This window comes from Festucalex cinctus, chromosome 2 (genome assembly GCF_051991245.1).
Source record: "Festucalex cinctus isolate MCC-2025b chromosome 2, RoL_Fcin_1.0, whole genome shotgun sequence".
Lineage (NCBI taxonomy): Eukaryota > Metazoa > Chordata > Actinopteri > Syngnathiformes > Syngnathidae > Festucalex > Festucalex cinctus.
In genome coordinates, this window is record NC_135412.1 from 2,997,252 (window position 1) to 3,010,000 (window position 12,749).

At 42.7% G+C, this 12,749-nt stretch overlaps 1 protein-coding gene across 4 annotated transcripts in view; it reads right to left on the minus strand.

Moving 5' to 3' along the window:
• Positions 1 to 3,930: 3,930 nt before the first annotated feature.
• The window catches only part of fignl2 (fidgetin like 2), a 55,594-nt gene continuing 46,775 nt past the window's right edge, over positions 3,931 to 12,749 (minus strand). For all 4 annotated transcript variants that reach the window (XM_077512186.1, XM_077512187.1, XM_077512188.1 and 1 more), the window contains exon 3: positions 3,931 to 8,708. In XM_077512186.1, coding sequence (XP_077368312.1) covers positions 6,706 to 8,708 — 2,003 coding nt within the window. In that variant the 3' untranslated portion in view covers positions 3,931 to 6,705. The remainder of the gene's footprint in view (positions 8,709 to 12,749) is intronic.

The window sequence follows — 12,749 nt, forward strand, 5'->3', positions numbered from 1 at the left end:
ATTTTTGTAACATTAATTTATCAGCTCGTTTTCGAAACGAAAATGGAAAATGATATTAACAGCTCAGACTCGAAGAAAACTTAAAAATATGAAATTTATTTGAGCGCACGTACTCGCACGCACACCATGCACGAGTTTGACACACAGGTTGCAGTTATGCTTTAGACCAGAGGGTGGCAGTCACGAGTTAAAAAGTGACCAACTGGCAGTAATGGAGCTTCCGTATTTTTTATTTATTTTTTTTAATGTTGTGAATCTGCCGTTCTTCTACTGGACTTTCATTTAAAAGAAAAAAAAAGCTTTTGACAGTGTAGCTCATAATATATCAATAGAAAAACTGGATATACTGTATATGGTATAAGGGTTTTTGTCATATAAATGGATAAAAAGTTACCGTTTAACTACCGGTATATAAAATCAATCACTTGAAGATACAGTAACTCACAGGGTCCCCCAAGGGTCTCTACTTGGTCCTAAATTATACTGTATATTAATGATATATATCTGCTGTGTCTGTAAAAAAATTTTAAAAGTTATAAATGCTGATGACAGAACTTGATATTGCTCTGGAAATCTAAAAAATTGGGTTCACACAAGCAAATTATGTTGACAAAACAAAGTTTGGCATAGGTCAAATTAAACACCAAGTCAAAATTACAGTTGACTTTAAAGGGTTAGTTTGGATTTTTTTACATGAATCTCTATTTCATCCTCACTTCCGGTGTGTGCGATCAGCACTAACTTGAATGAAGCATTATGACGTTTTATTCTGAAAAGTAACCGGAAATTTATTTTGAAACTGCGTCGGTCTTCCTGTACAGCTCGATGTGTTCTGTGGTAGCTTGCCATTGCACGGAGGCCGACGGATGCGTCGTCCAAATAGAAAATGCGAGACGCCGCGCAGTGATACGAACGAACGAACAGAAAAATAGTGCCCGGCGGTAATGGCGTCGGACTTTTTTTCAGAAAGAAGTATTGTGATGCTAATGTATCACTCTTTTGAACACAAATTGTTTTTAGAAAAAAAAAAAAAACAACGCTTTATTTTGATGACCCCGGTCAACTTGCTGGACTATTTTCCTCTCGTCCAACACCGGACCAGAACTCGTGTCACAGAACGCTGTCAGGGGTAAGTCAGTGCTGATCGCACACACTGGAGGTGAGGATCAAATTGAGATTCATTGGGAAATTAACCCAAATGAGTTCCACACAGGTATTCAAGACAGATGAGTGACGCTAAATTAGCTTTAATTTAATTTGATGTGGACACAGCACAGCATCGACATTCAATAACCTTTTGGAGGATTGGCCATGAAAAGTGTGATATGAGGACCCGATCATCACTGCTTCGAGATTTTGGTGTATGTACATCGATTCGTACAGTAAATATTTTACTGTCGATCTGCTTAAAACGTTTGCGACATTCATTTTCCAAGGCTGTTCATTTAAAAAGATGACAACTAAAGCACATAGATATGAGTGATCGCAACATAACACAACGTCACAATTGCAGCGTCACAAAAATAAGCAAAGCATTAGGTGGTGTGCAATATTGACAAATTCTGTTTAATATTTGTGTGATATTATTCTCTTTAAAATACAGTCTTTTTCTGAGGTAGACTATTACAGTTCAAGAACATTATCAAGTCCAAAAAACAGCAACATCAACAAAAGACATGAAATAAATACTTTCATGTACAATATGCCGCAAAAAAAATGAGGTAGAAATTGTTACAGAAATTATACAAGAACAACTTTACAAATTTGAACAAAGTGTAAAAAGTTAAAACAGGTTTTTGTTGGACAAACTACTTTTGTTAGGACTGATGGTGAACATTTCACAATCATACGGAATCACAAATTTGACTTTGTTGTCCAGTGGTCACTCGCGACTATGCAGATGTGACGCGTTGGCCTGGCCGAAACATCAATCACAGCAGGAAAAATGTATGCTACAAATTGGGAGAGAAGATACACATGGACAAAATTGTTGGTACCCATCTTTTAATGGGGTAAAAAAACAAACGAAATGGGGGGAAAACCAAGGAAGACGCCACTCTTGAAAATAAACCATAGGCATGGTTGCAAGCCGCACAACAACTGGGAGAATGTCCGTTGGACAGATGAGTCAAAACTGACAAGACGTATGAGCTTTATGTCCTTAGTCTTAAGCCCAATTCACACTGACTGCGGAACGGACGCGGTGCGTTTTCCGTACGGCCCGGGTGCGGAACGACTGCGGCGATGAGGAAGGTTTCCGCGAGCGTTCTATTTCTTCCGGACGCCGCGTGCGGATTTTCAGGAAATGGAGCATCTCGCATGAAGGTAAATCCGGTATATTTCAAAATAAAACCGTTTGCGAACTCGTTTTTTTGCGGAGGGAAGCTAGCTAGCTGCATAGCATGACTAACAGTCGGATATTTAAGACAAAAAATGAGCTCAGAATAAATGAAACACGACAAAATGACGCTATTTAAACACAAAACGTACTTACTCATGGTAGAACAGTCATGTTAGAAGACCCAGAAATAATGTCCAAAAAGCATATCGATGTGACAACAGGCCAGCGTGGCTATTGTTTACAAATAGGACTCGATATACACGGTTGTTATTGGGTGAACTACTGAACTCACTAGCTAGCGTGAACCCCACGTGATCTCGTGGTCTGTCGGGAGCAGATTTCCGGACACGCAACGCATGCGGTGTGAATTGCAGTCCATACGGCCGCCGTACGTAAAACGCACCGTGTCCGTTCCGCAGTCAGTGCGAATTGGGCTTTAGTCCTTCGTCTTTATGTCCTTCGTCTTAGTCTCAGGTCACGGGTCTTGCAACAGGATAATGTCCCAAACAATTAAAAACACCCAGCATAAAAGGTTGGACTATTAAGAATTAACCTTTTATCAGCCTTGATGCAAATTTTGAGGTGCCCATGTCCGGCCCTCGAGAGCCCCATCCAGCCTGTTTTCCATGTTTCCCTACTTCAACACAGCTGATTCATGATCCGGATTGTCTGCAAAGTTTGCTGATGAGCCGATCATTGGGTAGGAGCTCTTGAGGAAAGGACAAGGGGCACTTCTGATCTAAATCCTATTGGACATCTGTAGAAGATGCTGAAAATTCGATAGAGCGCCCTTCAGACCTGACACAAAAGCAACATTTTGCTCATAAAGAGTGGGCCAAAATCACGTCTCATTGACAGTTACAGAACTCGTTTGATTGCCTCAAAAGATTGTGAAAGAAAATGTAAGGGTACCGTCATTTTTATCATGTTTCAAGTCTGCATGTTCTCCCCGTGTCCGCGTGGGTTTTCTCCGGGTACTCCGGTCTCCTCCCACATTCCATGGACATGCATGGCAGGTTAATTGGGCGCTCCGAATTGTCCCGAGGTGCGCTTGTGAGTGTGGATGATTGTGCCCTGCGATTGGCTAGCAACCAGTCCAGGGTGTCCAAAGCCAGCTGAGATAGGCTCCAGCACCCCCTGCGACCCTTGTGAGGAATAAGCGGTCAAGAAAATGGATGGATGGATGTTTCATGTCATGAGTTATTTTTTTATACATAATTCTGTTGAACCACAATTCATATTCAAACTCTCATTTTCATCAGTTAATTTTCATGTCATGTTTTATATTTTTTGTTTATTATTATTTTCTTTCTTTACTTAACAGAGGGGGAACAAACAATTTTGTCCACGTGTGTGTATGACACCACGTAGCCTGTGTGCATCGTAGAAGAGTTGATTGGATGGGGACAGGAAAAAAAAAATGATAGTGGGAGGGAGGGTAGAGAGGGATTACATCATTCTCATCAGGAGAAAATGAATTATGGACAAATGTATAGACGTGAAAATGGAGGAAAGCTCATCTGAGCACGCCTTATGTCACTGAAAAGTAGGGCTGCACGATATTGGAAAAACATGATATAGTTGCTGAATATAGCGATATCGACATTATTGCGATATTTAACATGTACCTAAAGAAATGCCTTTTTTTTTTTATCTAATGAAAGAATTACATTTTTTTTTAAATCCAACTCAATGTATTCTTAATTAATTGTAATTACCTCTCGATAATGTTCGACTATTGGATGGTGGTGCACATTTTCGAACACTGTGTTCCAACTATGTTTTGCATTTTGCATGATTAGGCTTGGAACACCCATGGAACTAGGGGCGTGGAAACCAAATAAAAGGAGAGGGTGAGGAGGGGATTGTTTTTTCAGAGAGTGCAGTAGTGAATTGTATCAGTCAGTTCCTCTCCTCTCTCCTCACGAGCTTTGAAATGAGTGTCTTCTCTCCTTTTTTGTTACGTTTAATAAATGTCAAACAGGTCAACCTGACAGTCTGACAAATTCAGATAAAAGCATAAAATTCCATAGCTAACTTATCGCATGTCATTGCGATATGCCAATATCGCGATATCGATATTTTTTCGATATATTGTGCAGCCCTACTGAAAAGAACCACAATTTTTAAATAGAAGAGTGCGGGGGTTGTCTAGTCCAGCTTATTATTGACTGCTGATTATGATTGATAACAACAATTGATTAGGTGGTGTGTCCCAAGACTTTTGTACACTACTTTTGTAGTACACTACAGTATGTCCCCCTCTTCTCTCAGTAAAAGTCTTCTTAGGTTACAACTTGTGAATCGTCTGCAGGTGTGAATGTGACTGTTTATATGTGCTATGTGACCGACTAGCAAAAAGTCTATGACGTACTCCACTTCTCTTGCCCAAAAAAAAAAAATCATCTTTGATTAACAGAAGACTCAACATTTTCCCAAGATGTGAATGTGATTCTGCCACAGTCAACTGGTTCGCCCACAAAAAAAAAAAAAAAAAAAAATGAAGACAAATGTTTTCGAAAATTGAGAGTCAGATAGATAACGGGTCGCTCTAAGCGCAAATACAACTGCGGATCAAGTGTGACGACATCATGCATATATGTTAGATTCACCTTAATAAACATCCACACACTGGAAACACACTGATTTTGGACTTTTCTGAAAGCTAAATGATGTCATTTTTCATTGTAAACTTGAACAAAAAGCAGTTTGTGCAACAAAAGTGAACATTTTTTTTTTTTATCCTAAATGCGTATTTCTTGAAGACAATCATCATCCCACCATCAACTACAATAAAAGTACAGAAGCATTAAAGAAAAGAATAATATATTTATATATAGTAATAAATGGATTTATGGCATCAAATATCCTTTGAAATACCTGAATTACATTCAATGTGACTCTTGTACCATATTCAAGTTTCTCTCGAGGATGCTGCAGTGGTCTTTTAAGAGGCTTTGTCCTCGCTTCTCACCACTGAGACCCCAAAGATTGACATACATTCTTTGTTTCTTATTTCTGAGGTAAAAGACATTCTTCCTGAGCATTTCAAACAAGACGACATCGAAACAAAACAGACGCAGACGTGGTGTGCAGGTGGGACCGCGGCAGTTCATGGAGGAATGTGCTCACCGTTCGTTGTGGCGGACGTGAAATTTAAGGACGGCGGTCCAGTGGGAATAAAATCAAATATTTGATCACATTTAAAGCACGAGTGTGTAGGTGAAGTCAGTGGAGACCGGTGTGTAGTACTTTCGAATGGGTGGTGTAACTGTTGAGTATTTGGTGAGTAGCTAGCTAGCAAATTTGATTAGAACAATAGAACATTTGGCTTGTTGTGTTTTTGGTCAAAGAATGTGGTTGATCCCAAAGCAAAGATGAACACAAGCTTGTATGTGTGCAATGGAAGTTGACTGGCGATAAATCGGATCCTGAGAGAAGCAGAAAAATGGGGGGGGATTTTCTAAACCCTGATTATCCATTACCTTGGACTTAGCAACAAATCATTGATTTTGTCTTGGACCCAGGCTAAACAGGATCTCTGGGAGCAACCAAATAGCTATGTGATTTTTCCCATTAGACGCTCATCAAGGTCAGTTCACGTGTCTTTTCTTTGGGGGGGGGGGGGGTGAAAAAAAGGAAATACAGTCAAACCTCGGTTTTCGAATGCTTCTGTTCTCAACCGAATCGGTTTTCAGTCAGAAAATATGAGAATTTTACGACTCAGAACTCGCTAACTCGAATGCCCAGGATGCTTCCTCCATAGCACATTCGTGTTCAAAGTTCATTCAGAGCAGACCTGTTCATTATTATTGACGCAAATCTTTTTTTTAGTTTTGCATCGTGTATTAGCGCCGAATCACGGGTCCAAAGAAAGCAAGTGCAAGTGGTAAAGCCGGTGAAGAAAAGAGGAAAGCAGTGCGCAGAACTATTGAATTTAAAAAAAGAAATGTTTGCATTTAGTTTTTTTTTTCATCATTTTAGATAGGATATCTAAATAAAACAGTGTCTATTTTTACCCTTTTCTATTTATGGTAAACAGTATACAGTGCAGTTTTTTGTTTTTTTTTACTTGGAACGGATTAAAATTATTTACATTAATTATAATGGGAAAACTTGTTTTGGATTTCGAACAAATCGCTTTTAGAACAGCCTTCTGGATCGGATTATGTTCGAAAACCGAAGTTTGACTGTATTGTGGATCTTCAATGCCAACCAATGCCGGTAAAGTGAATGTGTTTTCAACTTTCTCGTACTTGGGAGCTCGGTTGGCTGTTTTGGCTGCGTGATTTGCAACAAGAAAAAAACAAAACAATAAACAAACATTCAAATAGCAGGTCATAGTCCAGTGACTGTCTGACTCCTCAGCGGCAACACATCTTGTTCCACTCTATACGAGCGTCCGGCTCTTTTGTGGTGCTATGTGGGCGCACCTTGCAGAAGGCATTCTCAAAGTCTGTGAAGGCTGGAGCTTTGCCATGCATTGTTCCAGCGGGGCCTGATGCTGACGAGAGAGCCTGCTGACTGAGCTGCAGCAGTTCCCACACCGAGTAGCCTTCCGTACGCTGCAACACCGCGCTCAGCTCCCGTTCGCTCAGACTGTAGCCCCGAGGCGAAAGCGCTTGCAACAGCACATCCCGCCGAGCGCCCGGATCAGGCAGGCCGACGTGGTAGCGTTTGGCGAAGCTACGGTGGAGCGCGTCTTGCAGCAGATCCGGCCTGCCGGTCGTGCACACGACAATCACCAAACCCGTGCTCATCTGGGCCTTCTCCAAGAAGGTGCGCAGCGTCTGTCTCAGGCCCTCCTCCTCCATGTTTTCCACTTGGTTGAGCATCACCACCGATGGTTGCCGTGCAGCCGCCACCTGCAACACAGACCTCAGGATGTGCTCCGCCTCGGCCTTCCCTTTTAAAGCCAACAAGGCGCCGCTCAGTCGGTAGAGGGAAGCTCCGATTTGTGAAGCCAGAGAATGGGTCAAGGTGGTTTTACCCCCTCCGCGGGGGCCAAACAGCAAGATGGTTCTTGGTGCTTCCATCACTTGACTGGGCCTCAGCACAGGCCACAACAGATCCTCTTCCAAGGCAGCCTTGACATGGGTGAGGCCAACCAACTCGCCCCAGCTTAGGGCTGGGCTGCAGTCCAAAATCTCCTCATCAATAAGGTCCAACACACGGGGGTCCGTACTCTTCACTGGAGAGCGCTTGTGGGCCTTAGAGCGCTGTTGCTGCTGGGTGAAGGTCTCCTCCTCCGCTGCGTTATCTCCTGTCATGCCAGCAGGGGGACTGTACTCCCCGGCTGGCCCATACTGAGGAGATACTCGTGGCTGTGAGGAGGGCTTACTTGGCTTAAAGTTTTGTGGATCCGTGCTGCCTGCTGAACTGCTGAAGCTGTTTCCGCGGCACTCTGCTTTGTCACTCACGCTGTATGGTGAGTTCCCTCCGGCTTTCTGTAGGTCATAGCTGTATTTCTTATTATAACAAGTGCTGTCCCCAACTTCATTCCCTTCGACAGCCATCTCAAATGCTTTTCTTTTCAACGGCCCGTTGGACTCTGATTTGTTAATGTTGGTGCTCTGGTAACTGTAGCTGCCTCCCACCACCGAAGGCCTGGGGGGAACCGGAGTGGGTGCTGGCAGACCTGATGGCAAGTATGTTGCAGAAGAGTGGCTATAGCTAGGGGCAAGGCTGTTCTGGGGAGGGTATGTGCTGGGGGGGTAGCTGTAGACAGGCGTGGTAGGGCTATAACTGGGTACCACAGCGGTGGTGGATTGAAGCGTATGAAGGGAGGCAGGAGGAAGTGCCGCACCGGCCTGGGGACAGTATCCAGATGAGAGATAGGTGCCGTTGTAGCTGGAGGGGTAGTCATTGGAGCCGCTGCATGAGCTGCCGCCGCTGTAGCCGGAGTCTGAGAGGTTGCTGTTCACCACTGACACACTGTTAATCCCAACAGGGCCTGCGCTCGTGGCCACAGTCTTGGAAGTGGACAGGTGGTCATGGCCTCCAGAGGGCACGTGGGAATAGGAGCCATCGGTGCTGTGCGTCGGCCAGGGCTCCAGTTCGGTCTTCTGGCCACTGAGGCCCCCGAAGGCACTCGGCTCCGGGTAGGCGCCCGCAGCAAGCGGCCGCTCGTACGCCGAGTTTAGTCCGCCGGAGTACTTCTCGGCGTAGCGCTTCAGCAGGTTGGAAGCCGTGAGGGCGGAGATGTCGTCGTTGGCCCATGAGTAGTTGTTGGAGGTGCGGCCGCGGCCAGAGTAGAATTCCGACTTGTGTGCCGGGGAGGAGGTGGTGGAGGAGACGTCCAGGTGTTGCTCAGGCCACTGGCTGAGGGACTGGGCATGCTCTGGGTTCCAGTGCATCTTTAGTAAACCTAACATAAAAGAATGTAGTTGTTATCATTGTGTTCAACAATATTTCCCTTTTCTATAAAAATAACAGTGACAATTCCAAAAGATCATATCTTCGGATATCATAGGACAAAATCACCACCAGAAATGAAGACAAGCCCTGATCTGTAAATTGAGAAGTAGTTTGTTTGTTTAAATCCTGTATTTAAAAAGTGCCTTTTCCAGAGTCAAACCCGCAGACTCGGCCTTTAATCAAACATTGGAAATTTAACACGGACAGATTTGCTGTGTAGATGATTTATTTTGGCCTTTTGCAGCATTGCTGTCCTGCGCTTTCCTAACACTCTCCTCACTTTTATCTGAGAAGGACAGGATTCTGTAGGTAGTGTGATGGACGTTTAGTTGGAAAGCAAATCTGCAGGCTGCATATGCGCTGTGCAATTTTCCCCAGCGTGTATTGGTGCACCCAAGAGTTCCCATTACTATTTCCTGTGCATTGCCAGCATCTACAGGTCTCCCAAAGGAGCTATTGTTATCTTCCAGAGCATGTTGCTCTGAATGCCTCCTCTCTACAACCTGCACCCCATCACTGGCCGGCTGAACAGAGTGAGGGGAGGGAAAGAGGTGTGTGTGTGTTGGTGGACAGTGGTGTAGAGACAGATTTTTTTTTTTGGGGGGGGGCGTTGGAAGCTCGGCATAATATGCTATTCATCAGCACCGTCTCCCATGGAACATTGGAAAAGTGGAACGTCTTAGTGATGTGACGTTCACGAACGAACCGAATCTTTTGAACGGCTCATCATTGTGAACGATGAGCTGTTCGTGGGGAGCCATTCTTTTTTATTTTTTATTTTTTTTTCGCCCCCCCCTCCTTCCCTCCTTTTCTCCCCACTTGCGGAGGAAGCGCCGTTTTGAGCTCGGAGCAAATGCGAAAAAACAAAAAACAAAAACAAAACTGAATTAACTTCTCACTGCGCGTGCGCAATGGCGCAAGTTAGGATTTTTTTTTTTTAATATATTATTTGATGGTTACAGCATCTTAAGCTTTTTAAGCTGAACTCAACTTTATTTATAAAGCGCTTTAAAAACAGGCATTGCTGTATACAAAGTGCTGTACGTGAAACAGAAATCGGTAGTGCAGTAAAGAATATAGAAACAAAATCAAGACCAAACATTTTGAAGTGAGCGTACAATTGTTTTTTAATAAGAAGTAGGCGAATAAATAAATAAATAAATAAATAAATAAAATAAATAAATAAATAAATAAATACAAAGATAAATAAATAGAATAAACATCAAATTCATACACGCCACAAAACACCAAAAACAATCTACCAGCCACTTAAACACTTAAAGAATTGTGATGTATTACGAGTCCCAGTATTCGATTTTAGAGTAAAACATGCCATTTTAAAAAAAAAACAAAAAAAACAAAAAAACATAAAAGAGCCAGTCTTTTGAACGGCTCTTTTACGTGAACGGCTCCAGAATGAACGGCTCCCCTGAAAGAGCCAAAAGTCCCATCACTAGAATGTCTGTTATTTTGGCCGAATCACGTTGCCTTAACTGGAAAGTATTTGTTTCATAATCAATGTACCTCACCGCAAGTGTTTTTTCACAGCACAGCGGAAGAGGGAAGCACAAGCGTACGCCGTACAAAATGATGTTTTTAGAACCAATCTAACTGCATACTGTGTGCGCGGACTTGCGTTATCACGACAAGCACTTCATGAAAACTCGTGCTACCTCATGCTGAGGTGCGAGTTTGACATTCCACACATAACTTGGCATTATTGAACTGTCACGAATCCGCCTGAGGTGGAGAAGAGTCAGCGAGCGAGAGGCAGAGAGAGAGAGAGAGAGAGAGAGAGAGAGGTACATAATAAAAAAAAAAAAAAATGCCTCTGCCATCGCTGGCCTTACTGTTTTTCATGATGATTCATTATTCATGGCTGTCTGTGATTGTGGAGCCAGACTTCTTATTGCCGTCTAAATCAAATCTCGATATCTGCAGCCGGAGATTCCACTCACTGCTAAACTTTGGCCTCCCGCTTTACTCTGTTTTTCAAAACCTCTCTGTGTATGCGTGAGTTGTCAGATTACGCGCATTATTTATTCAGTCAGATGAGACCGGCAGAGCAGATGGCTGTGGGATTATCACGTCCTTCATATTCAAATCCACTGCCTTAAATTCCCAATGGCCAAAAGCAGTTCAAGTGCTTCCCTTAAGCCAGGGGTGTCCAAACTTTTTCATTTGAGGGCCACATCCAGAAAATCGGAAGGACGCAAGGGCCACATCATGTTATGAAGAGAAATTGTGTTTAGTCCGAAAAATTGTGCAAAGAATTTATTTGTGGTTTTGCATATTTAGAAAAATGCTACACTATATAAGCCAATTTATTTGTAATATGGCAGTAAGGTTATTATAGTTTTGGAATTTTTCATTTTTGTTCGTTTTTATTAGTTTTCAGGGTGGTTCTGTTAGTTTTTATTAGTTTAGTTCTTTAAAAAAATGCTTAGTTTTAGTTTAGTTTGTTAGTGTCGGTATTAGTATTAGTTAAAAAAATAAAAAGTGTATTACTTGTGCGCAATATTTAAAAAATTCCATGGGCGCAACGTCATCTTCTATTGGCTGCTGCTAGATGACGTCACTTCTGTGTGACATACTTTCAAACGTCATTATTCCGGTTTATATCAAAATAAATCTACTAAAAATCACATTTGAAATCATCCCCAAAGGCTCATGCATTAAATTAATTACCAACGACTAAAACAAAGGACATGTTTGCTATAATTATAGTTAGTTTTAGTTAGTTTTGTAAACATAAAATGTAGTTTCAGTTAGTTTTAATTTTTTTTAAAGCATTTTCGCTTTTATTTTATTTCGGGAACAATATTGTTTTTTGAATTTTAGTTATTTCATTAGTTTTAGTTAACTAAAATAACCTTTTAATGGCACCTGTTTTTCGATACCCTCCCTTCTTACTTTGACCATCTCCAAACATTTTTGTTTGGTTTATTTTATTTGAACTGAGTCAAATGCCATTTTTAGCATATGTCGCGGGCCACTGAAAAATGGACGGCGGGCCGCAAATGGCCCCCGGGCCGTAGTTTGGACACTAATTCCTTAAGCTTTGGGCTCCGACACCCGTCATGGTCAAGACGCAGCAGAACCGCTTCTCACACTCGTCAAGTCCCGATCGAGACACCCCCATTGACCGAGCATGTTTGTGGACTGAATCGCAGCTCTTTGTCCGGGCTGTAGGAAAGCATATATGTCCTGCAGGCCCATCCCATCTGCAGCCTGACCGGTTCGCGAGCAGCCCCAATAATAGGGCCTGCGCGTGACAGAGATGGATGAGAGCCCAAGGGAGCTCATAAAACCTGCAGCAAGGAGGGAAGCATGGAAGGAAGGAGGGAGGGGAAAGTCGACAGCAGGCGCTTACGTCCTCTCAAAGCGGGCCCGCAGCGGACGTTAGAGGACTCATTGAGGCAGGCTAACTGCTGTCCACTCCATCATCAGCGCACTGCCGCTGCAGAATGGACTTCTTTCACAGTAAATCCCCCCACCGCTACCCCCTCCCTCCTCTGACCAATGTCCTGGACAGCTGCCCGCATGCACCTCAGCAAGTGTTCAAAAGGGAGAATAATCACTTTCTAAAAGTGTAATTATGAAGGTACTGTACTCTTTGTGCCGCACGGAGTCTCATTTAACACATTCACTGCCAGCCTAGCAAAAATCTGACGTCTTTTTCCGTCAATGGCAGTGAATGAGTTAAGAGCGATTAACGATCCAAAAGAAGTCTTATCTACGCAGCGGCGCTGTTGTGCAGATGGATCATAAAATGCTCTATTTACCAAGATATGTACATATGTGAAGGAAAGATAACGTACATTTACCTTATGATGCTACAATCTAGGGATGTAACGATAATGGCAATATCGTCATATCGTGATCTTAAAGCTGCCACAATATATCGTCGTCGTAATGTCACAATATTAGAAGCAGCACATCTGTGAAAAAAAAAAAAAAAAAAAAAAAAAAAGTTGTGTTGAGTTCCACT